Raw genomic sequence first — 26,370 nt, forward strand, 5'->3', positions numbered from 1 at the left:
TACGTTACGGCACTTCCTCATTTCCACAAAACCATGTCTTTCACTTCCTTAAAGCAAATACTATGAAACACTCGAGTTAGGACTTCTATTAAAAACTTTTTTTTTTTTTTTTTTTTAAAGATGCACCAGATAAAGTGAACAAATACAAACGTAGCAGGCTGACGAAGTACTGAGAATAATTACAAAACCCTTTTGTTAAGGAAACCCATCTGAATCAGTGCGGACTAAGAGGAACAATCAGCCTTTCAGTTGCTGGTACCCAAATCCTGAAAGGGGATGGCAGATTTTTCTTGTGCCCCCAATCCTAGGAGTACTCTACGCATGACAAGTTCTCCAACGTCACAGCGACGATCCGCACTCAAAGCAAGCTTTTTCTTGGCATTTATGCACAGCCTTCAAGCCACTGACATCAGCACGGCCTTTTAAAGAGGGGACAACAATTCAGCACTCATCCTGCTGAAAATATCCCAGTCTGTGAAAACCAGAACATTACCTCCTTTATCTGGTTTGCAGGGGCACTTCTTCCCATACACGTCGAGAGCCAGAGAGATACAGGATGAGTTTTAACACAAAATATCCACAACACCACAACAGTTAAGATCCAGATTTAGTTATAATTGTACGGAGTCTCACAAAGAATACATTTTTATTATTATTTTTAATTTTAAACTTTCCTTCTTAAGGAGAAAATAGTGCAACGTGAAACTTCATTATAAACTTCATTATAAAGGAACGCATTCTTTTAGAGGGACAACTGAATTTTGTTGCTTTGAGCTTCCAAAATTAAAGTTCTGGATATTTTATTGAAGTGTGTAAGTCAGTTGGCTGGCAGCAGTGTCTGTTCAGCAGCTCCCCAAACTACTTGAGCAGCAGCAGCATTTCAGAGGACAAGAAGACTGCCATCACCACCTGCCCATCTCATACACTCAACTAGTTGCAATTAAAAGGTCTGTGACATTGAGAACAACATCTGAATTTAGCAAAGCCTTGTATGTATATAAATGGTAGGTCAGTCAAGCACCTAAAACATCCATTTCCCACTCTTCCCAGCATTAACCAAAGGTGGAGCACAATGTCTGCTACCCACCCCTCAACGTTTATCCTGTTGTCCAGCTTCCACATTGCCTGAGGTATAAAAGCAAGAAAAAATAAGCGTACATTTTAAGGCTTAAAAATGAGTGTTTTGTCCCCTTCCTGTATCTTTATTTTCTTGGATAGCCTAACCACAACTGGACACTATAACAAGGACCACGACACTCCTGTGCTCTACAGGGCTCTGCCGAGAAGAGGGAAGAGGACAGACAGTGTGCTCCTACCCTGACGTGTACTGACAGAGAAGCAGTACACACTTCTTTAAAGAAGGTTGGATGAACAAGGACAAATACCCAAATAGGTTCTCCCATCTCCCACTTCTCTTATTTCCTTCATCACATTTTCATCAACTTCTCTGTGACACCCATCTCTCAAAACCCTTGGTAGCATGCACGGAAAAGAAGGCGCAAGTTGGGTGCAGAAGTGACAGCCTCACCTTTATTTTGACCCCACTGTTAGAAGCTACTGAACTGAGAAGAATCCAAGCGGAAGACAAACCATACAGAGCTGTATAAAATGTGGGTTATGTTCCCCCTACACTACCTCAACTGCAGCTAAAGCAACAGCTGAGCGAGCCTTCCCTTCCTGCTCCAGCGAGTAAGGCGATGCAGGTTAACATTGCTTAACATGCACAAGTCCTTTAGGATCAAATACCATTTTATTGTGCTTGGTGAAAAATCAGCAGTCTTAGTAAAAAAAAAAAAAAAAAAACATGGTCTTGATATGGTAACTGTAAATATCATCGTAGTTAAACATGAATTGTCAGAACACTTCCACAAAGAGTTGGTTTTGTTCCTTGGAATGTAATCTCCGAGGTCAGGAGGTTTGCTCACCATGCTCATCCACGTAAACATTGCTTAACAGAAACCTGAAATACTAAAGCATCTCCTTCAACATCTCTTGCTATTTAGAGAATAAAACACCACACTCTTTGCAGATTGGGATTTTGGTGCAAGTTCCAGTGTAGCACCCAGCCTGACTGCAGGGCTATGGGGGAGCGTGTATGTGAGCTAATGCAAAACCTAAATCCCAGTGTGCAGCTCAAAAACTCCAAGAGTGGTAAAAACAAAGGAAAAAATGAGTGACACAGTGCCAGTGCATTAAACACTCTTATTTAGGAAATTTAAGAGTGGGACCTATTCCACCACAAGAAGGAACAAGATGCTGTGAGAAGCTCAAAGGTGAGAGACTTAAAATATATATATATATATATATATATATATATGAGGACAGAAAAATATTTTTGTATCCTTACCCAAAATAAAAACGACTTTTCTTCAGAGCACTGAAAAGGATAAAAGGTTTTAGAAAGAACCTCAAGAGGGTTCAGTGATTCAGCTGACCAAGGCTTAAGAGGACACTAGGTCACAAAGGGGAGACATGGACAAAAGGCATTCAGAAAACTGGAAAAAGATAAAAAAGGACATGTGGGCATGCAGCTGAAGAACAGCTACAGGAGGTAAGCTGAAGAAGGCTGCTTTAAAGACAAGTTTAGGAAGGTTAAAGTTGATTTAATGTAACTGGAGACAAGTAGAGATGGAAATAATTTGCCCGTCGCTTTCTTGAAACAGTATGTACCCGTGGTTATTACCAAGAAATGAGTCTAGAAATGAACGTCAGCGGGACAATTTCATAACTAATGCAAGATCCGTGCAGTCACAGCTTAAACAGCAGCTACCTCTCGCAGCCCACTCACCTAAGCCCTACAGACTGAAGGGAAAGGGCTCGCTGGCCCACCAGCTCGTCCATCCTCCTCTCTCCTGCCTACACCAGGTACTACACCCAAAAATCCCCCCTCCCTCACTACACTCAAGTACCGTCCCTCTCATTTCTGCATCGTGGTTGCCTCCAGAAGCCCCACACTGGGCTCCCAGGTTGTGCTGAACATTAAACTCCTGGCAGGAGCCTGCAACAGCCCTGAAGAGCTTCTCAGGTGAAGGCAAGAGGCCAACGGAGAGAGGAGGACAAGGCTGACTTGCACTGACTTCTCCCTTCATATCCCTTTTTTCTTAAAGGTTTAGAAAAGCATTCATATGAACCAATTAAAGCATTATGAATATGAACCAATTATCAAGCATTAATATGTCTCAATGTGCCATGTCATTTACAGAAAATCTGAACTTAAGGTGTGCGGTGTTTTTTTTTTCCTTACAGCACAGAGAATTCATCCACTAAGACGTATAACCAACAGATTACAGAAACAGTCATCCTTGCAAGGCAAGCCAGACCATTTGAAATATTCATAAAACACAGCAGCATGTGTGAAAATGAACTGCTCAGCTCCCTTTAGAGCATCGTCCTCAGAAATGCAATTCTTGCTCATAAATCCTAAAAATAGAGAGAGGGCATAAAGAGGATTTTACTTCTAAACAGCACCGATAAACACTTACGGTTCCAGTGTCTGGTTTCTAAGATGGGCGTTAAAGAACTGAAACAACCGCAGAGAAAAAGACCACAACGTCTGGAAGACATTGAAGGATGGATACACCACCGTGAAGGATGGGAGATGGATAAATCCACAGAAACTGCAGAACAACTGGGTTACAGTGTGCAAGCACCAGCGGAGGGAAAAACTCAGGTGTTTGCAGGTTCTTGGGCTGCAGCAAAGGGCCTTTCAGCTGGCAAAATAAGTTTCTGCAGGGCCAAACTAATTGCCACGATGATGAAGGCCCGCAGTAAGCACCGTGCTCGGAGGCCACACCAAGCTCCTGCACCCCACAGGGCACAAGGGCTGCGGGAGCCCCCTATCTGCTCTGCCCTCCCAAAGGACACAGACCTGGGGTTTCAGAAAGGACCCTCAGTAGAGAGGGAAGGAAAAATTAACCCGTCCCTGTGGTGGTTCCCGGTACCAGCACAGGGAAACCAAACAGCCCTGCAATACTACAGCGATACCAAACTGCCCCTCACTGCATCCCCGGAGCATCCCGGTCCTCTCCTGCAAGATGTCCCTTCCTGCAGCACACGTTACTGCCCTAAACACCAAGGCTGATGATTTCAGATTAGCACTTAGCATTTCCAAAACGCTGCTGTTACTACCTCTGGTACAGAGAAACTTCTAGAAAGAGACAGATCTCTGTGTTTGCCTACGAGTGGGACCACCCACCTCAGCTCCACAGACAACAAGCAGAACTCAAAGTATGATAAATTCCATGTAAACGTTTCCATGCCGAAATAAGGCAGCCTTAAATCACTGCAGCCTAATCCTCCCGTGATTTAGCACGCTTTAATTTGCATGTTTCCACTTCACGGCTATGCACAATCCCTCCCGTGGGCATGGAGGAGCTGGGTTACTGGGCTGACCGGAGACACGGAGGCCGTTCTGCAAGAGGAGACGACAAAACTAAGCTGGTATAGCAAGAACCGGGCTGCCAGGAGATGTTATGGGTACAGAAAGGAGCCCGCTGGTTTCTGGTGAGCAAGCCTGTTGGATTTGGGAGGTCACTCGGTTTTACCATCTGCCCTGATTTACGCCTAAGAAACGCGTTGTTTCTGAAATCCCTGGTGTCGTACACGACCGTACCACGCCAAAACCATCGGAGACGTAACCAGCAGCACTTTGATTCTGTGCCACTTCAGTGTAAACGCTCGCAGTTAATGGAAAAATGATACCATCAGAAGCCTGCGCAAGAGCTCGACAAAGGCATCTAGCGGTTTGTCCTTCCTCCCACTCGGCCCCACGCTGGGTGAGGGTATGATTACTAATTTCCCTGGACAGCTCAGCATGGGACAGCCTGAATGGCACGGCCAGCGCTGGGGACAGTCCACGGCACCTCCCGACAAGCAGCACTGGGGGAAGATTCCTGCACCATCCGCCTGCGACCACTGCCACGTCCATCCCTGGGGAGCCTCAGGGGCAGCGACACCGGCAGATTGCCACTAGATTAAAACAGAATCACGAATTGAACATTTTCTCCAATAAACGGGTTTCAAGGTTTCACAGGAAACCTTTCACGGGAAACGTCTAGCATCATTTCTCATTACTTGTGCCCTAAAGTTCAATAAAGCAAGGCTTTCAAAGCCTAGCACCACAGCAAGCTGAAAATCTTAGCGCTGGGCTACAAATAACAAGGGATGCCAACGCCACTCACCTTCAGCTCAGATAGGGCACAGAGGTAGGCTTGGACAAAGCCCACACAGCAGATTTGCAATGCTCTACGATGACTTGTTTCAAAAAGAAAAAAGAATAAGAAGAGAAGCCTCCCACTAAAGGCATGCACCTGCCTCAGATGGATGAAGAAGCTTTTCCAGCCATACTGACAGCAGCAAAAACATGGCAATACGACATCTAGCTGGTCCTTTGGAAGGAAAAAAAACAAAGTTATTTAGTGAGGTCTTGAAATTTTAAACCTGATTTCTCCTTGCTTTGACCATAGCCTCACAAGTGGTGCCGGCAGCAAGCCCGCCTGGCACACGTAAGGCTAAAGATCCACTGCTTGTGAAAACGAATGGCTTAACATTAGCAGATCAGATCTGGTTTGCCATGGCAAACCTGCCTTGCCTGAGGAAGGAAGGAAGGAAGGGTGACATTCACGACCCTGCAGCTCTCCTTTGCTCCGCAGGATTGACGGAGACAGGTAACAAGGCAGAGACCCATTTACCAGGCAGTGCTGAACCCATCAAGGAGGCGTCAGATTTAAGCAGGGTTTAACCTCTATCACCATCTATGCCGGAGTCGGAGATGTTCTCAATGCTCACAGGCAGCTGTATTCACCAAGCGATATGCAACTTAGGCATTAAGACATAAAGCAGACGTAAAGCAGTATTTAGATAGAAAATAGCAGTTAATATCGTAACTCGAAGGTGTGACACAATGCCGTGATGGTGCTGCTTGGCAGTGGAAGTTCTTATCATACGCAGGAAGCTATATTCTGGGATAAAGCTTACAGCGTGTTTTCAACTGCACGCCAACTTAACAACTAGCATCTTCTAGGACTGCTTGAAAAAAAATAAAGAAAGCAGCATTAAAGAGCTAGAAGTTTTCTTAATATGATGATTTTCATAATTCGTGTTTGTCTGCTCTCTCACGCACTTCACTCAAAAGTGTTTTTTTTTTTTTCTTCTGCAGGAGAACTCTGGTGTAGTTCCCGTGCTCTATCCTGGCATCAGTAATTTTGACAGCATCAATAACTTCGTTAGTGCATTTACACGTAGCCAAACCTCCAAACTGAAGCCTAAATCCTTATTTAAAAAAATTCACGGAAAAACATACATTGGTAAGCATGTGAGAAACAGCACAAGAGAGCTATTGCTTGGCAGAAGCGTACGAGTGTTTACAAGCTTCAGGAATTTGGTCGGGTTCGGTGATGTATAGGACAAGTTGCCAAGTAACTGCATTTTCTGCTTCTCTCTTGGCGTGGCACTGCAGCGAGCCTGTTCAAACCCAGCAAACAGCAGCAAAACTTCAAAGCTCCCCCCTCTGTGCAAAAGATGTGACTTGTTTCCTCCTTACAAGAACCCAATTTCACAGCAGAATTCATCCAACAAATGATTTTCCTTAAGTATGGCTAGGTTTGACCCTGAAAATGTACAGCCCACACCTGTAAGTGAATATTTTCGGGGGAAGGAGGGGCGGCAAACAGCACTGGGAGCATCTAAGTCAAATCCCAATTCCCTCCTCTGTTGGTGAAAGTGCCCTGAGCACTGTGCTCTAGGACGACTCATGGAGGCTTGGACTTCAAAGGGAAAGCAAGCAACCCAGCTGAGATGGCCCCTCTCCTTGTAGGGTGGTGGCGATGCTGGCTTTGCATCCAGCCCAGCACCACAGCCACTAGAAAGGGGACTGGGCCCCATGCTCAGGCTGCCTTGCTGCTCCTTCGTCTCTCCGGGTCCTGCACGAGCCCCAGGGCTGCAGAGATGCGGTGACAGATGTGGAGGCAGCCCGTGATCTCCCAGCTGCTGACCAGACCCCTTGAACATTTCACGGCTTTGCTGCGGCAGGAGCAGCGCTTGCAGGGATGGGGTCAGGCAGTCACCCGCAAAAGGCTTTTTTGCCCCTTTTGAAGCAGCAAAATCAGCCCTAAGCTATTCTGCTGTAAAAAGAAAAAAGAGCAAAGACAGCACAAAAAAAGGAGACAGCGCACGGAGGAACAGAGAAAACCAGAAACAGGGATCCATCAGGAACCCTAGCCAGGCAGATTTCGTGCATCACAGAAGGTGCTAATCACAACGCCCTAATTAGAGGCCGAGTCGAGCTGGGGATCTCCAAGCCAGGGTTTGCCGTGATGCCCTGGGAAGGCAGAAGAGCATCCCCAGACCTGCAATACGTGGTCTGACACCAGAAGCCTTTCCCTAAGAGCCGGCTTCCAAACTCTCTGCCACCATGGCTCAAAACACAAACCAGCCTCTTTCTGTGCAAGATCCCTGTGTCACCACTGTGAACATATACGCCCTGTGCAAAGTGGAAATCCACAGGTTGCTTTTTTCATTTTAGGATCCACGTGTATTGTTTTCACGTTGATTGTAAAGATAATCTGATTTTTTTTTTGTACTGAGCGACAGGGTCCCCACTAGCTGGCTTCAGGAGCAGAAAGTTTAAAGCATGGTGGTATGATTTGTGTGTTCCCAAATCAAGATGAACCAGGACTTTCTGCAGTGGTTCCCCCACTCCCTGGTACACCAAACAAAATGAAATTACCCCCTCTCTCTCTTGCTCTGCCTCAATATAAGAGAAAGCTAATTACAGATATTGTACGTATTTGGCTTCACTTAAACTAGATGGGGTTCTTGGCTGCTTATTTGGGATTCTTGGTATTTGTGTCCACCTCGCCAATGCCTGTCCTGCTATTTAATTTCCATCTCTTATCAGCATCTGGACACTACCATATCACCTATCAAGGCTAATAAAAAGCAATTATCTAAACTGAAGTTAAACCTTTTCCTATGCTTTCATTCTAGATCTCTGCAATTTTAGTATTACTTTATTTTTTTACTACTGACTTTCACTTCAAATACCTCCCCTCCCTTTAAAAAAAAAAACACACACCATTGGAAATGAAAAGCTTGAAGTTGATGAATCCTTATTCCTCTTCCACATTGCAGGCTCACATGCCCAGCCACGAAGCTCTACAAGTGAGCATTGCCAGCATGAACCCCAAACCACCCATCGAGCTCCGAGCAGGAGCTGTTTCCACAAAGACAGCCACAGAATTTCAGAGCAGCATCTGCAGAGGAGGTGTGTGAGCGGGGCATCATCCCCCCTTTCTGCCCCAGATAAAGACACGGCACGTTTACCTGCAGAACAGAGTAGCACTTCATTTCTGAAGCACTCGGGAGACAAACTATCAGGCGGGACATTAAAGTACATAACAGGAGCAACAAGTACCGTGAAGTTATTTCAGGTGTCCTTTTTTTCCCTTATTCGCTTTAATTACATTAAAAAACTCAACACCTAGATGCACCCACGGAGGGTTACAGAGACAATCCAAGAGCTCGGACACAAAACAGACTGATCACCCTCATCTTTCCCTTGCAGTTTAACTAAATTTGTGATGATAGGGCTGAGACGCACACGTGCATTACCAAGAGACCGCCGTTCCCCTAAAAGGAGAGGATAAAAACCTCGTCACCCCCCCCCCCCAGCACACCCCAACTCCCACGGGCTGCACCAGACCGTGACGGTGCTGCATGAGCAGGTGCCAGCCACCACCGCAGGTCCCGAAGGAAATCCTTTATTCATTTTTAGCACCATGAGGTAAGGCAGGGCCTGACCAAGCAGAGCTCAGCCATTCCAAGCGCTCCTCCCCTGGGACATCCCTCCTAAATCCCAGCAGGATGAGATTTCCCCATCCTCTGGCTCTATCTGGGGCTGCAGTACGACACTCTCAATCCCACCCCCAGCTGAAAATGACCCCTTCAGGTGCAGACGACGCGTTCAAAGCAGCATAAGGAAGGGATAATTTGGGAGCCGAGTTTTTCTGGCAACAAACTTCCCCCCCCCCCACAAAGCACCATTAACATTGCCGCTGACTTCATAAGAATCGCAACCCACACTTTACGCCACACCAAAAAAAAAAAAAAAAAAAACAAGAAAAAAGAAAAGCATTAAAAGTGAAAGCTTCCCATTCAACCTCAAATATGCAGTCGCTGCTACTGACCCCAGTGAGTAATCCCCGTGCAATTCAACATCTCTAAGGCAAGGCAGGTACGCCACAAGGCGCAGCTTCCCACCAGCACTGCCACCGAGCTGTCCCCAGAACCTACCGCACACGAATTAGCAGGAGAAGCCCTCTGCTGCTTTCCACAGCCAGGGCAGGAGCCCTTCAGGAGCAAATCTTTTCCTAGCAAGAGTGCTGGTAATTTCGGTTTAAATGCAATTACTTTTTAGCACCCAAAGAGAAAGTGTTCCAGCTTTGATCCTTTCACTTGCCAGGGCAGCTGAAAGCAGAAATTGCTCACCTTCGTTACCCTGTCACAACACAGCTGCTTCAAGCCCAAGTCCTTTTTTTCCCCCCCACTTACAGGTGTAAGGCGTAAGACACAAATAACAGACACGAGGCAATGAGGTTTTTTCCTATACAGTGCTGATGGCCGAGGGCCCTAACATAAAGGGGCAGCTATGTTAATTCACACTCTGTTGAAGATGTGACACATCTTACCCCATCCCTTTTTTTCTGCAGTATCACCTGCAACCAGTTTTTGGGGCTCTGCCACTCCAGTAGCTTGGCCCAAGGTACAAAATCATCTTGTGGTATTATCCACATGATGCAAACCAGACGATTCTCCAGCTTCTCTTGGGCTGTGCTTGGAGCAAGACACTTCTGACACAGGCCTGACTCAATCCTCCTCCTCTCCAGCCATTTTTCCTGCCTTCTGCATACCAACACTTTACAACCCGCCAGTTTCTACAGGTTTGTAACTCCACAGCCTGAAAACCACAGCTAAGAATAGAGGACAAAGATCTAGATTTTGTGATTTTGTATGAATAAAGGACAAAGATCTAGATTTTGTATGGCACTGCTTCAGGGCACAAGCCTCACCTACAGGGATCTACAGATAATATACAAGAAAATTTATTTTTTGTATCTATATATACATACAGTGATGGAAAGACGTGTGTGTGTACATGTGTACTTTCTCTTTTTTCCCCACTTGCAGCTTGCCAAACTGCACAGTGTATTTTCTAGCAGGGTAAACTGGCTGCATTTTTAGACCCCACACGCCATCGAAGGTAGGAGAAGCACAGGAGGAGCCATTCTCTCTGAAACAAACTGGCTTTAAATTCCACAACATAACTTGTGAGGTTTAGTAGCCTCACACGGGCACTTCAGAGGCAGTGCAAACCTGCACTACACGACCTGTTTCAGTTTCAGGGGACGGAGCTCAGCATGCCTGTCGAGCTCTGTGTCTCCGTGCCCACTTGGGAATGCCCCGTGGCTGCCAGCAGCAGCGTGGCCAGTCCTGTTCAGCTTGTAGAATACCTTTCACTCAGAAACACAGTAATAAAACCTGCTCAGAAATATTTTAAGGAAATTCATGCAAGTGACAGACAGATTCCTGAAGAAGCTTTTTTTTTATTTAGAGGCAGGAAGCGCTTCCAGCTCAGTCTGCATATCGGTCTGGGTACGCAGGCAGGCAGGCGCTGAGCACGTATAATCCCATCCTGAAGGGGATGCTTCGCTGATACTTTCAGCTATCTGCCACACGTTTAATCATGCTCTTTTCTGACTAGTTGGAAGAATCAGGTCAAAATGTTCCCGGACCCCGGGACCTAGGTGTGCCACGTTCATATCATATTTGAGCTCTGCAGCACATTAGCTCAAAGGAATTACTGTCACGCTCAGCTCTCTGATTTATCAGCAGAACTTTACTAAGCAAAATCCTTTGCCATCTAGCCTGTGCTAAGACAGATGGGGCAGGTCTAATACCATCTTAAGAAACTTCCAATTTAAATAACAGGCATACCAGCTCCTTGGCTTACTGTCAGAAGAACAAGAATTAGTTTTGCTTACTTTTTCCTGCCAGTAGATCACAAACACCATCATAAACCTATTTCTGATCCTGAGACATTGAATCTCTACCTTTCTCTAACAAGAACAAAATAAAATCAAATCAGTAAGTGAAAACATTTATCATCACCGAACAACTTCAGAAATGGAATAAAACTCCTCTTGCTGGCTGCCAGATCTGCATCTTGTGCCTCAGAGCCCCAAAACCCCCTGGGTAAACGGGCAGGCAGAGTTGCAAAGCAGCAGTAATTTGTCCACTTTGACACCAGTCCTGGTGTGACAGAGCTGTGTTATGGGATGCCCATGGGATATCTTACCCTAAAAGGAGATCTCTGCTCCAAGCAAGACTAGAGCACCACCCTGCTTCCATGGCCCCCTTTCCTGCAAGCCCTACAACATGAGTATGGCATTTGAAAGGGTCCTGCTCTGCCTCCATCCTCCTTCCTACCAGCAAAAGACATCTTACCAATGAAATAGGGGTCATAATTACACCTGTGCTAATGAGGCTGCACCTGAATTTCAGAGGGCTCATGATACAGTTAAGCCATTCTTCTCTGCATTCCAGGGGGAGAGCAAGAGAAGCACCACATATTTCAATACATTTACACATTTTAATTTTTAAATAGACTGAAGAGATGTTTAAAAATCTTGATGTTGTCACACAACATGGAATAAAATCCAATGCCTTCACTTCCAGGTGTCATGGCTTAACAAGGTCAGAAAGAAGCATGAACATCAGTCCCACCCAAGAGGATTAAGGAATGTTTTCTGTGTGATTGCGCACCAAAATTAAAAAAAGAAAGAAAGCAGCTTTGTATATGATAAAAAATTATCATCAATACAGAGATCAAAGGCGAGATTATGCAGATAGCACTCGTGACACTGAGCTTTTATGTGTTTTCTTGAGCAGCATCAACTGAAGAGCACGCCCAAGGGACATCCACTCCTCTAATACTGTGTGCCCAAGACTCAGCTTTTGGGGACAGAACAGGCAGTGCCTACACAAGAGGAGGTGACCACGTGTTGCTTGTGTGGGTCCTGGAAACCCCCAAACATGTGGAGCACCTCAGGGCTGTGGGCTCACAGGGCGAGGAACCAGGAGATGGATGGGGCTTGAGCAGCTCCAGGTGGGGCTCACGCGGGGCCTAGCCAAGGCCTGGGGCCTGCAGCGCGGCTCCATCAGGGCCATGCCCTCGGTGGTGGCTGGGAAGGGGCTGTCCCCATACCCAGGAGATGCCATCGAGCTTTGCTGGAGCAGCTTCCAGCCAGGCTGAAATGCCCTGACCCAGAGCCTCGCTGCACACCGTGCCCTGATCACCCCTTGGAATCACCAGGACCCAGGTTTTCCCTGGCATGGAGCATCCAGATCCACTGTGGGGCAAGGCAGAACAGCCCTGCTGGGGCAATCCCAACCAAACGAGCCAGAGGGGACCACGAGGAACCAGGATTTCAGCATTCCTGCTCCTCAACATTTCATCCCAGTGCCTAATGGGGGCTACAGGGAAGCTGGGGAGGGATGCTTTGTCAGGAGGAGTGTGGTGCTGGGACAAAGGGTAGTGGTTTTAAACTGAAAAAGGGTCGATTTAAATTAGATGTAAGGAAGAAATTTTTCGCTCTGAGGGCAGTGAGGCCCTGTCCCAGGCTGCCCCGAGGAGCTGTGGGTGCCCCATCCCTGGCAGTGCCCAAGGCCAGGCTAGATGGGGCCTGCTCTGCTTGAGGGGTGGCACTGAGGGGGCTTTGAGGTCCCTCCCACCCCAAACAATTCTATATTTCCATGCATTTTTATGATTTGGGGAGAGCTTTTTTGATGTGGGAAACGCTTTCAGAAATATATACATTTATATGAGCAGATTGCTAACCCAGCTTGGAACAGAGCAAGAACAGATAGGAAGAGGTGCTACAAAACACCCACAATAGCCAGAAAGCAAGTTTGGAGAGATTTTAGTGCCCCGGAGCCCCACTACAAGACAAGACGGTGCTTGCTCACACCATTTCCAGTGTGGGCACAGATCTCCCAGCCCACAACCCTTCCCCAAAAGCGACGACGCTCGCACGCAACAGGGCAGCTACAGGGCTCGGAGCCGCCCGTGGCCTCGCTGACACCGCGTGCGGGTGCGATAACGCTCCCCCGGCCCCCGGGCTTATCTCAGCACTAGCTACACTGCTTCCCCTTGCAGTAAGCTATAAATAAGACAGCTTATGGGAAACGCAACACAAGGAAATGCCGGTTCCTGCCGCTTGGCTCAAGGCATCAGAATAAAATTCAGGCGGCACCGGCTGCATTTACTTCTGATTAATCAGTTGTGAAACGCAAAGCTTCAGCCTCTTATTAAGTTAGTTGTCAAAATAAGGTGCGAGTGCAGTATTTCGCTCAGGTCTCCAAAAGCCTGCATTTAAACAGCAGCAAGGTTACCGTTGTTTCAATTAAGGATGGCAACTATCAGGAGAAGTCTGGCCAAAATGTTCCAAGTTCAAAGAAAGTACAAGAACAAAGAATTCAGACAGACTGTATTAAAAGAAGAAAAACACGCTGAAACGCAGGAAACCACTGCCACTTCTCTGAAGTGTTCTTTCGCCTCCACCATTTCAACTTTTCCCCACTTAAAACTCCCATGGTGCTGATTTAACATTGAGAATATTCTAAACATCTTCCAAACACTGCCATGGCTTTCATCCTCAGACAAGGTGTTTTTTTTTTTTCAGTTCTTGTCATTCTCCCGTTTCCCTGCATTTCCAACAGTTCAGAAGCCCTGATTATTTCCTGCAAATTCTTTTTACCTCCATCCAACTCATTCACTCCCACAATACATTATTTACTCAATAGGAACTCATTGTGTATGTGCATAAAAATACATCCACGGAATGAATTAGTCAATGTATTACATTTACCCAAACCTATATTATATTAAAGCAAAAGCCTACAAAAAGAAAAAAAAAAATCAAGGAAAAACCCTTAAATTTACTGCACACAAACCTGATGCTACTACAAGGTTTAGTATGGAATAACTGATTTTCTCAGAGAACCAACAATTCAAGCTTCACACTTCTACCCTGGACACTGAGTTTCCACAGACAGAAAGCAGAACAACGCCGATTCCAGCTTGGGTGCCCAGACGACAACCTGGATATGACGTGGACCAAATTAATTTTAATTTCCTACTATCTGCTGCAGGTGTTGTGCTGGTGACGACCGCAGCAAACCCCTAGGAAGACAGACAGATACTGTTACTACCCGCTTTTAGGGGAAGAGAAGAAAAGCCAAGTGATTTGCCAAAGGTCACAGAGTAAGCTGGCACCAAACGCAGAGCCTCCTCATTCCAGAGTAATGAACCGCTGGAATGAATCACAGATATTTTTAAGTCATGTGAGGAACCATCGTATTCCTGCAGAAAAAGGCCTGGATGGCTTTCTAGCACACATGCCACAAAGCGCCGCTCAAACAAGCCCGGCCCTGATGCAGAGATTACAGGCCAGGTCTCCAGGGTGCTGTTATGCAAGGGACCCTCACTATGGCCATCCACTTCCAAAGGGGGCTTGCAAGGATGAGGTGTCCATTTGCAGACACCTGTGCGTTTATTTTCCTTGTGGATGGGGATACACGCTCATCTGAGACATTTAATTATATAAACTATACATTGCTTTAGTATAAAGCTGCAAAAAACATTCCCCCAGAGGTCTGCAGGGAACACACCCATGCTCCAGCTTCAGTGCCTACGTCTCCAAACCCCTCTTGATGGGTACAACCCACACCATCCCACCTCCTCAAGCTCCGTCCATCGCCTGGAAACCCCTCTGCACCCCAGAACCACTGCCCAGGATCACTGTTCATTGATCTTCACCCCAAAATAGCTGCACCTTCATCACTTCCCTGCTCTGTTCAATCTGTTCCCTCCGCAGCTCCCATCCCAGGGTCCCGGTGACATTTGCCATGAAGCCACAATTTCTGCCCAAGCAGTCACACAGAAATGCCCACGCTGAACGGGGTGCCAGCCTATTTGTCCTGGTACAACTAAAAGAGCCAATTTGAATTAATCCTCTAATATAAGAGCTGAATGTAAGCTGTCAGCAATGTCTGCGACAAGACCTGGCTTCTCAAGAGCAGCACTGATGAGGTGCAACCATTTTCTCACAGCTCGACTCAGGGCAGGCCAGCCAAGCAGCATTCTCTATTCTTTTTCTAACGTATTACACAGGTGTTTGTGTGTTCCTTCTGTACCTTTTGGGGTTTGCCATTTTTTGTGGTCTTTGAGTCACGATAAATACAGTGCATAATATACTGTACGTAATCATTTTCAGAAAAATATATTATGGCTGAGGAACAAAAACTACTCTGATAGTTTCCCTGTACAGATCAATGTTACAAAAAGTACAGCAGAAAATAGCTTGGTGTAAAAATTCTCTAATAAAGTAATTCCTTAAATATTTAAAAGACAGAAATAAGTTATTACAAAACTGAAAAATACTTGAAAGTTTAAGATAATTTTGGAATAGTAAAAAGAAAAGCACACAAATGCAGCTCCTTGCAATACTTTTTTAAAATATATATCTATTTTAAATGCCCTATTCTAACAGTTTAGTCAAGTTTTAGTAGAAGGTGAAAAAAAAGTGCATTCATTTATTTCATCCAAGAAGCAATTTGCACACTGGTGGCAGATCCACCCTCCTTATTGACAATAAAATCACTTACCCAATGCCCATGATACCTCAACAACTCGGGATCTTAAAGACCTTCATAATATCATTACTGCATGACCATCTTAATGAACAGGACTACAAGTATGGGTTAAGGAAGGTGAGTTTTGACCAAAATTTCATTGACTGTGCCCTTCAGTGCAACTTGGAGAGCTGCTACAACAGCTTATGGAGAATTCCTCTGTCCAGTGGAAATGGTCAGTTGTTGAATTTCGTTAGGAACTTTTAAACACATTCACCTTACACAATTCACTAGCAAGAACTGTAACAGTATAAAAAATATATAGCAAAGTATCATTAAAATGTGCAGTACATTTATTCTGCATGATATTACAATTACAGTTCCAAGTCAGTGATTCCAAAGCCTTTTATTAGATCATAAAAACTTAAGACTAGCTTATAATGAAATCTCTAATCAAATATGAATGAATCATCCAATATGACACAATTTCTTGAATGAAAAACAGATGGAAAAGTAGTAACAATTGAGTGGTTTAAATCACAAGACATTAGTTAAGCCAAAGGAGCAGATATTTAATCATAAGCACTTGTTTCAACTTAAAGGAGACACCGGCTTAAGGTAGACCTCAAATCAAGCCATTTAAGTGGCGAATGCTAATTCAGCCCTAACCATAAATCTAAACGAGATGGTTGCAGTGTGAATGAGTTTGTTCCGCATTCATACCCAACTGAAAACTCTGCTATCCCATTTGTTTGGTGACAGACGTGGTCTGGTAGTGAGAAGATGGCGAGGAGGGAGGACGACATTCCTACAGGTACTCTTTGAGAAGTCAAAAAAGTTGGTGATTTAGGAAAGCAAGGACACACAGAAGGAAACCGTACAGGTGAGCTAAGTGCTCACATTGCCACCCAGCTCTCGAAAGACCCTATTTGTTGAAGACATCATCCCATCTTTCAAGGCCCGAACACTTAAGAAGGCAAAACAAAGTTAGGTCATTACAAATTGGCAGTAGTCTCACGTTAACTTGGCCCGTCAGCATTGCTGGGGTTTTCCATTTTGAAGTAACTAGGTTACACTTCTTGTTTGTTTACGCAGTGAACTGTGTCTCTGCCCAGGCCATTTTTGGGTATGGAGTGGGTTTTTGGGGACAGGGGTGGGAGGCAGGTGGGCAAGTGGAAAAAGTAACAGAAAGGGAAAGTAAAGGTCTGTTTAATCAGTGAACAGCAATCCTCCAAATCAGCAGCTGGATGATTTTAGGCATCACTGCACAAGCCATTCACCTGATATTCCCTCCACTGTCCAAAGAAAACGCAGAGCCAAATATAGTCCTGAAAATCAATATACGCCGGGGAAGAGCTTCTAGGATCTTGCTAAATGCATCTTGTGTCAGAATAGGAATTCCTAAAACCCTGGGAATGCACGTGGCTGCTGGGCACAGACCGACGGCATCTACCTCCCCCATAGCAATAAACCATCCCTAGTTAATTTTGGCGTAAAGCACCCCGGGGAGCTCCGTAGCACAGAGCGCACCGATGAGAAGGGAACTTGGATCAAAGCAAACACGCTGCGAATGAAGCAGTCCTCAGCTGCTCCTCCACCCTCGCCCTCCAGTTCACGGGCAGAGCCACCAGCAGGCATCAGGACAGCGTGTCGGGACTCTCCAGAAGCCTTAACAGCCCTTGAAGGGAAACACAAGCACTTGTCTCCTAACTAAAGAAGCACAATGTTTGTTACAAGCCACGGGACAACAGCGTTACCTGGAAAATGTAAGAGAAGAAAAAAAAAAAAAAAAAACAACAAAGAATGCCACACACAGGCTTCATCTTCATTTCCAAGTCTCTTTAGGGTTGCAGATGCAGGCAACGCACGCATAGATTGCATTACACACATGGAAAACAGGACATGGCAAAGTCACTGATGGATCACATCTGAAAAACGCAGAATTTTCCACCGAGAAATGCCTCAAATCCATGATCAACTTTCCATGAAATATTTATCACTTTTCATTCATTGCAGAGTACTGTTATTTTTAGAAGAGCCAGAGGCAATGGGAACAGATTACTGATTAACAATTCAAGTGAGCCTTTAAATGTCTGCTCGTATCTTGCCATCTCCTCCTTCTCTAAGAAGTCGAAAAGTTTAATATAAATACTGTCACGCATTCAAAGGCTCTTCCCTCCTTCACCTGCTTTTTGTAAAAAAGCAGAAGCACAAAGCAAACTTTCCCTCGCTGGGGCAAGCGGGAGACGGATTATTGTGAAAATAACACTGCGAACATTCAGAACTAAGGAAATCTAAGGAAATCTAGATTCAATCACTGTGAATTAATAAACTGAACAAGGTGAGGGAAGAATAAAGAAAAATAGCATGCCGGGTCTTGCAATAAAGCAAACTTTCCTGCCAGTTACCTCTCATCAAAGAAAACAGTTCTGTATTCGCACACTTAAGATTTAAGTGCGGCTTTTAGAAGAGGAACAAGCCATTAATAATTCATCCCACCTCCTCCGTTTAATAACTGTTTCCTTGTGCTTAAGAAAGGAAGCGACAAATATTGTTTTCCAAGACAAAACACAACAAAATCGAGTTTAGGAGCTTCGGGCTCCTGCTATTCCTACTCCACAAACTCAGGACATCCACGGACCGCATTTTGGCAGGCCCCCGCGTGGTCCCCACTCCAGAAAACCCAAAGCTGCAGGAAAAGTGGTTTGGTTTTTGGAGCTTCACATACATGAATGCTTAAGTTCACACTATGAGCGCTTAATGGACTTGCAAAAAGACTCATGTCTTGTATCTATCCCCACACACAATCAAAGCACGGGCTTGAGCTGGAGTCCCTAAATTATCCTATGATTACGACCAACAAAACATGAGTTATGGTGCAGTATTAACCAAGGGAAGAGGTCCTAACGCTTGAACTTCCCTGCTGCTCTGCAGGGAGCTGCCGAGAGCCTCTAGATGTGCCAATTCCCTCGTCCGTCCTGCATAAATAACCTCCAGTTTGCTGACCGCATTCTGGGCGTGCTGCAACTTTTTAAAAACACAACAATACAGCAAATCATCGGGGGAAATTTGGGAGCCGGCTGAAGCGTTACACAACGCCTGCCTTGCTGAGCAATGAATTACAAAGGTGAACTTCACTGCTGCTTCCCGCTGGAAATACGCTCCTTTTATGCTCATTGCAGGGGCTGCATTTTGTCCTGTAGGGTAGTAAATAGCAAAATACAGTAAATACAAGGAAATAACCTTGTATTTACTGCAACAGGCATTAACCTGGCTTTACAGAGGCACATTAATGTACTATCAAGGTACATTAACCTGCCGTTTCTTCACTGTCTTAATGCAGAGCATCCTCACGGCGCTAAAATTAATACAGTAATTAATACGCTATTCTGACAGGAATAGCTGCAGCTTGTAAATATGCAAACAACAGGCTAACAAGAAGCTAATAAGCAAACAATGTTTCAATCTTAGTGTACGGTTTTGGCATTTAAACTATTACTGAAGACCTCACTTTTAATGATGATTTACCCTCTCACACCCCGACTCCGTGAAGAACAGAGAAGAGTCTTTTTAACACTAAAGGACGAGCCTTTCAGCACACGAGCTACGCTTCCAGAGCCTGATAAAGCCATACATCCCCATTCTTACACGTCCCGGTGTGAACAAGGACGAACAAGCTGCTGTCTGCAGAGGCATGAGCCTGTCGGGAGCCCCAAATCCTGGCTGACCAGCCAGCAATCTGAACCCGCTTCAAAGCCCCACTGCGCCACGCTGATTTGGTACCTCTGTGAAGGGGCTTTTGAAGCAGCCACGCTATAGAAACTAAGCAAGTATCTGAAAATCCAGTGCAGGGAGAGGGCATCCCCTTCCTTTGAAGGGATAAATTAACAAAGACACGGTATTCTGCTCCGCTAGGCCAACTGGACTACCCACTCCTTCCTCTTCGAAGCCAGGATTAGTCTTTGATTTCAAAAGCCTGTAAAAGCACGTCACAATATTAGTCCAGAGGCTCTTGCAGACCGTTCATTCATACCCACATCTGCCTTCTTTCAAATCGACATGGAAGTGAGACTGGGTAATCAGACCCAGGAGGAAGAAAAAGCAAGGAGCTGGAGCCTCAGGCATGATGCCCTGGGCCCCCCAACGTGGCATTTGCTCTTGCAAACGCCAGATCCATGCAGGACGGACAGCCCCAGGGCTGGGCAGAGGCACCACGTCCAGCTTGGAAGGACGGCAGGGTGCAGCCACTTGTGGAAGAGGCCATCAGCTCACTGCCACCACTGGGACATCCCCCCTTAAGCTGGGCTCTCACAGAAATCGCTCAGCAGCGGCCATCCCCAAGCTTTGTTTAACCCACTGGCTCCTAACGCTTTGCAGGAGGCTACTATCAATCAAGCTGCAAAAACCTGTCAGAAGACCACCGCAGCTCGCTCCCTAGCTTGCACGATGGCCTCCCAGACCACCAGGGGTTTGCAGATGACAGCTGGAGAGCCACCTCAAGAAGCCCTGCAGCAGCTTTCCACCTGATCTGCAAGCACTCCCAGAGAGAAGGCTTCACCTAAGGGGCAGCAAGCCTGGCTGCTTTTCCTCCACCTCTCCATGCAGCATCTGTGCTCTGCAATGAATGCCACGATGCAAATTACTCGTCAGCTGCACTGAACCACAGCAAAAAGTGCTGCGATTATCACTATTGCTTCTACCATAGCTTGGGGAAGCAACCTTGAAAAGCCACTGGGAATGCCACGGGAAGGGGAATTTCATTCCTAATTCAATAAACGTGCTGTTAAGTGCTTTACACCCACAGGTAACCCCAGAATGTCACCTTACACCACGACCAGCATAATGGGGAAACACAGCTGGTCAGCTCAGACTTAGTCCCAATTTGCAGTTTCACTACTTAAAGCAAAGCTTTTAAGTTTAAAGAGAACTGGTTTACATCATATTTCTATCTAACATTTTTTTCATGTGTCACAGATATCAAACTCTTCTTATTCCTACCACTAAAGAAATTACTTAGGATTGTATTCACTTGCAATGCAATGAGCAACTGCAAAGTTTATACTGACAAGGGAAATACCTCGAGTAAGTCTTTTCAGTTTATCCAAAGTACCGTAAGTACAGCCTTGTAAAGAAACGAAACTCATTCTAATACTGAAGACATTCTTAACAAAGACCTATTTGATCAAATCTGGAAGATGGTTTCAACAGTACGTAAGTGATGTTTTTAAGAGGACTATCTACAACATATCTTGCTATTTGTACAATTGAGGTCTTTAAGACTGGCTCCCCAGCTTTGCCCTAAGGAAAAGGCATCTCGTTTTAAAAGCACAGAAGAAAAAAAATGTAAGAGGACAAGAGAACTCTATCCCTCCTTCCTTCCAAATGGATCAGTCTCTTTGGCTGCAGGCTGTGTAAATTCACTGCTAAAAAGAATAAAAATACCCTAAAACACACCAAATACTTAAAACTGATCTGCTCATTTGCAGGACAATTCCTTCACACTTTTGGAAGTGGTCCACTGCAACTGACCCCAAACAGGCAGTGGCCACCTGCATGCTCATGCATCTTCTGCTGACCACAGACGCTGCATCTGTGAGGTCCCTCCTCTGAAGATCTCTGAATTCTGCAAGTAGACGTTCAGGAAAAGCAACACTGCACAATAACCTCAACAATTTATCCCCTTTTCTACCCCAGGCTAAAGGCACAGTAATATTCTGGTGCTGCAAAAAGAGAAAGCAGCATGAACAGGTTTTATCGAACAGATGATAATATTCCCAAGCGAGATGTGGGTTGTAGGGGGGTTGTCTTGTTTTCCTTTTACATGCAAGTAAAATTCAGAAGCACCAATTATAGATGATACATTTCTGAAAGGGGAAAATGTTTCTTTTCTTCAAATTAATCCTTACTTTATGCAAAAAGGAGAAAATTCATCTTCTTAAAAACACACCTTGCCGCTGACTGAAAGCCATTCTACTCCATTCACTCCGAAAATGGTTTCTTAGAAATGCTCTACACATTTGAATTCCATACTTGAGACGCTGCCACAGGACAGAGCATGCATAGGCCTCAGGTATTTTACATCCCTTTGCCACCCTTCTACATCAGAAAAGAACAACTACCATGGATCAAACTTCGCTTGGTTTGTGGCAAAGAGAAAACATTTCGGCTTCCTACAAACACAATGCAATGATTTTATCTCAAGTATAAATGCAAAAGGCTGCTCACTGTCTACTGCCACACAGCAATGAGTTCATCCATCATGAGGGCAACAATTCAGTCGCTTTACCATGACCACGATGGGCTAAGGTTTTAAGCGGAATACCCCCGGACATGACTGAGCATTTTCTTTTTCCTTAAGCTGTTTTTCAACACCTTTGTTTCAGCCATGCCTGAGAATTGGAGCAACACCCCACAAACCCACACATAACTTGTTTTTCCAGAGCAATATTTGGTATTTCTTCTCTTAGAAGGATTTGCAGTAAACTTCCTATAGGTAATAATGATAAAAAATAGACACAACAATGGTTTGCCCAAGTCCATCAGCCTGACTGAAACTTTCAACAATCCTTTTTTTAAAGCTCATCAAGATACACAGTACTAAAGGCAGGCTATATATATATATCAAGGCAGATAGGTAAAGGCACTTATAAGCCAGCTGATAAGCCACTTACAAGGTGAGTAGTATTTGCTTGCACTTACAAACATGCCAAAACATCTTTCTGCTTTTTGCCAAACACCTTTTAATTACCATTCTGACGATAAAAATATGTAAGATACACATTTCTAGCTCAGGTACGTGCTGCAAGGCTGAAAAGACACCTCCAAAGTTCAGCCAAATTGAGTAAGTGCAGGATCCCAAGTGAGTAGCAATGGGGTGACTGCTGCCCAGAGCTAATGCTGCTTCTTGTGCAAGGTCACTTTTTTGCTCCCCCCACCCCAGAAGTCTCTCCTACCCTTCGCCCACCACACACATATCCAGCCTGGCCTGAGTTTTCCAGCATGAGACAGGAATCCCCATGGCTCAAATGCTGCTAGAAGTCATCTGACCAAGAGACATCACTGCCTATCTCACGTTATGCCCACTCAGCACAAGCACAGCTCTCCTTTGATGTCTAGCTGTTTGTTTTTCAGCAGGCATACCGCTGAGCTATTGAACATACTCAAAATGTAGCCCAAGAGGTGAGGATTCCATAAATCCTGAAGAGTTCACAGCACCTTAAAGCAACCTCCTATCATCTGGGGAAAACTGAGTCAGGGCACAACGAACTCTGGCATCAGGCTGCCCAGGCTGATCACCAGCATCAGCCTGCAGTGGTCTCACACTGATGGGCAGCTGAGCTCCACCACGCCACTCTGTCACTCCCCTCCTCAAAGGACCAGGGGAGAAAACATGATGGAAGAGGGCTCAAGGGTTGAGGCACGGACGGGGAGATACGTTGGCAGCTCCTGTCACAGACAGAGCCAGGCTGCAGCTCTGGCTCAGGGCCTGCTCCTGCGGGGGCTCTCCATGGGCCGCAGCCTCCTCCAGGCCACATCCACCTGCTCCACCGGGGACTCCTCCACCCATGGGGGGGCTGCAGCGTGGAGATCTGCTCCATGTGGGACCCATGGGCTGCAGGGGGACAGCCTGCTCCACCGGGGGCCTCTCTCCTGCCCTCCTTCATGAACCCCGCAGTCTGGAGCTGGCTCTGCTCTCACACAGGACACTGAGGCCTCCCTGCTGCCCCACATAAACACAGTGCACAGCCTTTTTCCTGAAACATTGTTACAGAAAACACAAAACACTACAAGCAACAATGAAACCAAGTCCAAAAGGACTAAAACCCATCCCACATTCATGATACTGGCCATTGACCTACTCACAGAAGAGAGGAAGGGGATTCCTCTCGCGCACTTGAGCAGGCCCACAACATTCAATCTTGCACATGGATATAAAACGTGCAGGAAAACCTTTAAGTTGACCCACGTTACCAGGGAAGTCTTAAAATGAGAATCTCTCTCTGGGTTAGGAAAAATATAACCTCCCTTACTTGACAGACAAGTTTTGGAGCACATGGAGTGAAGAGAGATTTCTCAGAATCTGAAGCCAAGCACCCGTACCTGGTAATGATGATCTCCTCCTTTTTCCAGCTATTGTGCTTAACTCCTTACAAGTTTCCTTCTCCAGATACACATACAAGTCTACAAAAATGTAGGTTAGGTTACAGCCCATTTCTCCCCTCCCCAATCTACTGAAGTTGCTTTGAATAAGCTTCGTTTACATTTTTCCAACTTGCATTACCAGCAGCACTTAGATCTTCTGCAAGATCTCTTCCTTAATATAAAAGGACCTAAAGGCATTTTGGAAGGCAACCGAGCAGAGAAAGCTGGGCTTTTGGAAAACTTGAGCTCCTACCTGGAAAGTAGATAATGTTTCAGGTATCAAATCGTGCCTAGTACAAATATCTGTTTGCACCTGGAAACAAAACACTTCTGGAAGAGAGAAGGTGGAAATACAAAAGAAAGCAGCAGACTGCTTTCCACAGCATTTCGTGTATTTTGATGCAAGCCGTTGTTTCCATTGTTTGAAGTGCTGTAACTGTGTGCCAAAAGATTTCCCTCCTCTGCCCCACGAGAAGCAGCCAGCCTCCAGGACGAACGCTGGCTGCTTTGCTTGCTTCATACCAGAAGGACAAGACGCAGGACACAGCATAGCGGGATCATTAGGAGAGGGAAGAACAGCAAATAGCCAAGAGCCCAGCATGATATGCTTTGATCAGCCTGTGTTTGGCTCTGACTTTTTGCTCATTTCAACACAAGGAGATTTTTCCTTAATAAGAGCAGCAACTCAAAAAATCGACTTTGTTTTGCAGTTCTCCTTTTAGGCTGTGAAAACACTCGTAAGGTGCTGTTGCTGTTTTGTTCTGCTGTCCTCTCCTTTCTAAGCAAAAACAAGCAGCTCCAACCAGGCTAGCCTCTGTTTAGCCCCCTGCCGAGGGTGGGGGCTGAGATATTTAAGCCTCCCAAGACTGCTGTGCTCTATTCTCCCTCCACTCCCAAATCCCACTCGCCCAGCCTGGGAAAGTAGATGTGTGCAAGTTCTGACACACTTTGTTCCAGCATTTTGCATTTGCATTCTGCTCTCCCACTTGTAAGATAGATCTGCAGAATATTTTACTGCATTCCCAGAATAGGAACAACATTTAATAAAAGTTTCTTCTTACCAGAGCTAGGCATGTGGTTCACTCTAGGTGGATTCAACAGCTCTACTGGCTGGTCTCTGCCAGAAAGCCCATCTGGAAAGGGAAAAAAAAAATATCACATCAACTCTTTGGTTAGCTGAGCTATTTTAGGCATTCCAAGCAGAAAAAAAAAAAAAAATCACTAACCAATTATCAATGCAAACCAGAAACACACAAGTAGCACAAATCAATAGAAACAAGAACATTAACAGGACAGCAGCTGCTTACTCTAAAGCAGAAAATAAAAGATACTGTAGCCCAAATTGTGCTCGGGTTTTCCTGGTCTTTAAATCCAACTGGTACTGATCCCAATCCAAGAAAATAGGCACATCAGCTTATAAACCGTACCATACAATACCTAAACAGCAATTCATTCCTTCTTCAGAAGAACTGAGCAGAGCTAAGGCAGAAACACATCCCTGTGAAGCGAAGTTGAAGAATGGCTGTAATATGCCAAGGCAACGCTAAGGAAAACTGACAAATCACTGCAGGAGATTAAAATGCATAGACATGCATAACAAGCCCCATTTTGCATAAGTTTGGATTTCAGAAAGGCATTAAAAACATACTTTGTAAATGATATGCAGAAATCCATCTTGCTGAAGCAGTTCTCTATTTAAAATATTTCAAAGATTATATCTTGCATTCAAGTAGAGTTAAAACAGAAGAACATGATACCTACTGTTGTAGACTGCCAGACCAGATTTTCTAGTCATCCATTTCCCTCCCATCCTTTCCCCCAATAAAAGCCGAAGCAAAAATAATACTAAATTCAAGTGAGTGACATCTCACTATGGTATGTTTTCCGTACTTATGTTATGAAGACTTGACTACAGAAAACTTCATCTCAAACCCATTTGTTCCACTGTAAATACCCACACCTTTGGCAGTTCTGTCTCACTTCTTCTCTCAAGTGCTGCTGTGTTCTGTGCTGCAGCACAGATACAATCAAGCCAAACCCTGTCTGGAGACATCAAAGAATCCATCCCATCTCTCAGTCAAAGCAAAGGACAGTTCAGTACTATAGAAGTGGTACAAAGTCAGTGGAATGTTTAAAAAAAATAAATCACACTTTTCTTCTCCCTGTTTTCTCCGTTTCAGGTCCCTGGAAAGAAAGCATGATTGGGTCTTCTCCATCACGTGCATGGCTTTGCCTCCACTGACCATAAGCAAGCATCAGTGCAGCCTCAGGCAGTACGTCAATAAACTGAACGACAACCATGCTGAGTTTTCCTTCTCAAGCAAGTTAATTATTGTCCTGCAGATGAAACAGGTTGTTGACATTATACATTGTTTGCTTTCGGATTGTTCCTGCTAGAGCCAAACACCCCTGCTTTAAGCAACATTCAGCCATCGATATCCCCGAATTCACAACCCAGTAGTCACTGCAGATCAAAGACTGCAAACAGAGAGCAGAAAAATAGGGGCTACAGAAAAAGAGGCTGCAGCTCAGCCAGGG

The 26,370-nt window shown here is 45.3% G+C and overlaps 1 protein-coding gene across 38 annotated transcripts in view; it reads right to left on the minus strand.

Moving 5' to 3' along the window:
- HDAC4 (histone deacetylase 4) overlaps positions 1–26,370 on the minus strand; it is a 234,312-nt gene that overhangs the window by 127,712 nt on the left and 80,230 nt on the right. For 37 of the 38 annotated variants that reach the window (XM_084288680.1, XM_084288701.1, XM_084288688.1 and 34 more), the window contains one exon: positions 24,894–24,965. In XM_084288680.1, the coding sequence (XP_084144806.1) occupies positions 24,894–24,965 (72 nt within the window). Of the gene's footprint in view, positions 1–24,893; positions 24,966–25,269; positions 25,313–26,370 lie in introns of those variants that run through there. The other variant, XM_084288690.1, reaches the window with a different exon arrangement.

This window comes from Netta rufina (genome assembly GCF_964035555.1).
Source record: "Netta rufina genome assembly, chromosome: 6".
Classification (NCBI taxonomy): Eukaryota; Metazoa; Chordata; class Aves; order Anseriformes; family Anatidae; genus Netta; species Netta rufina.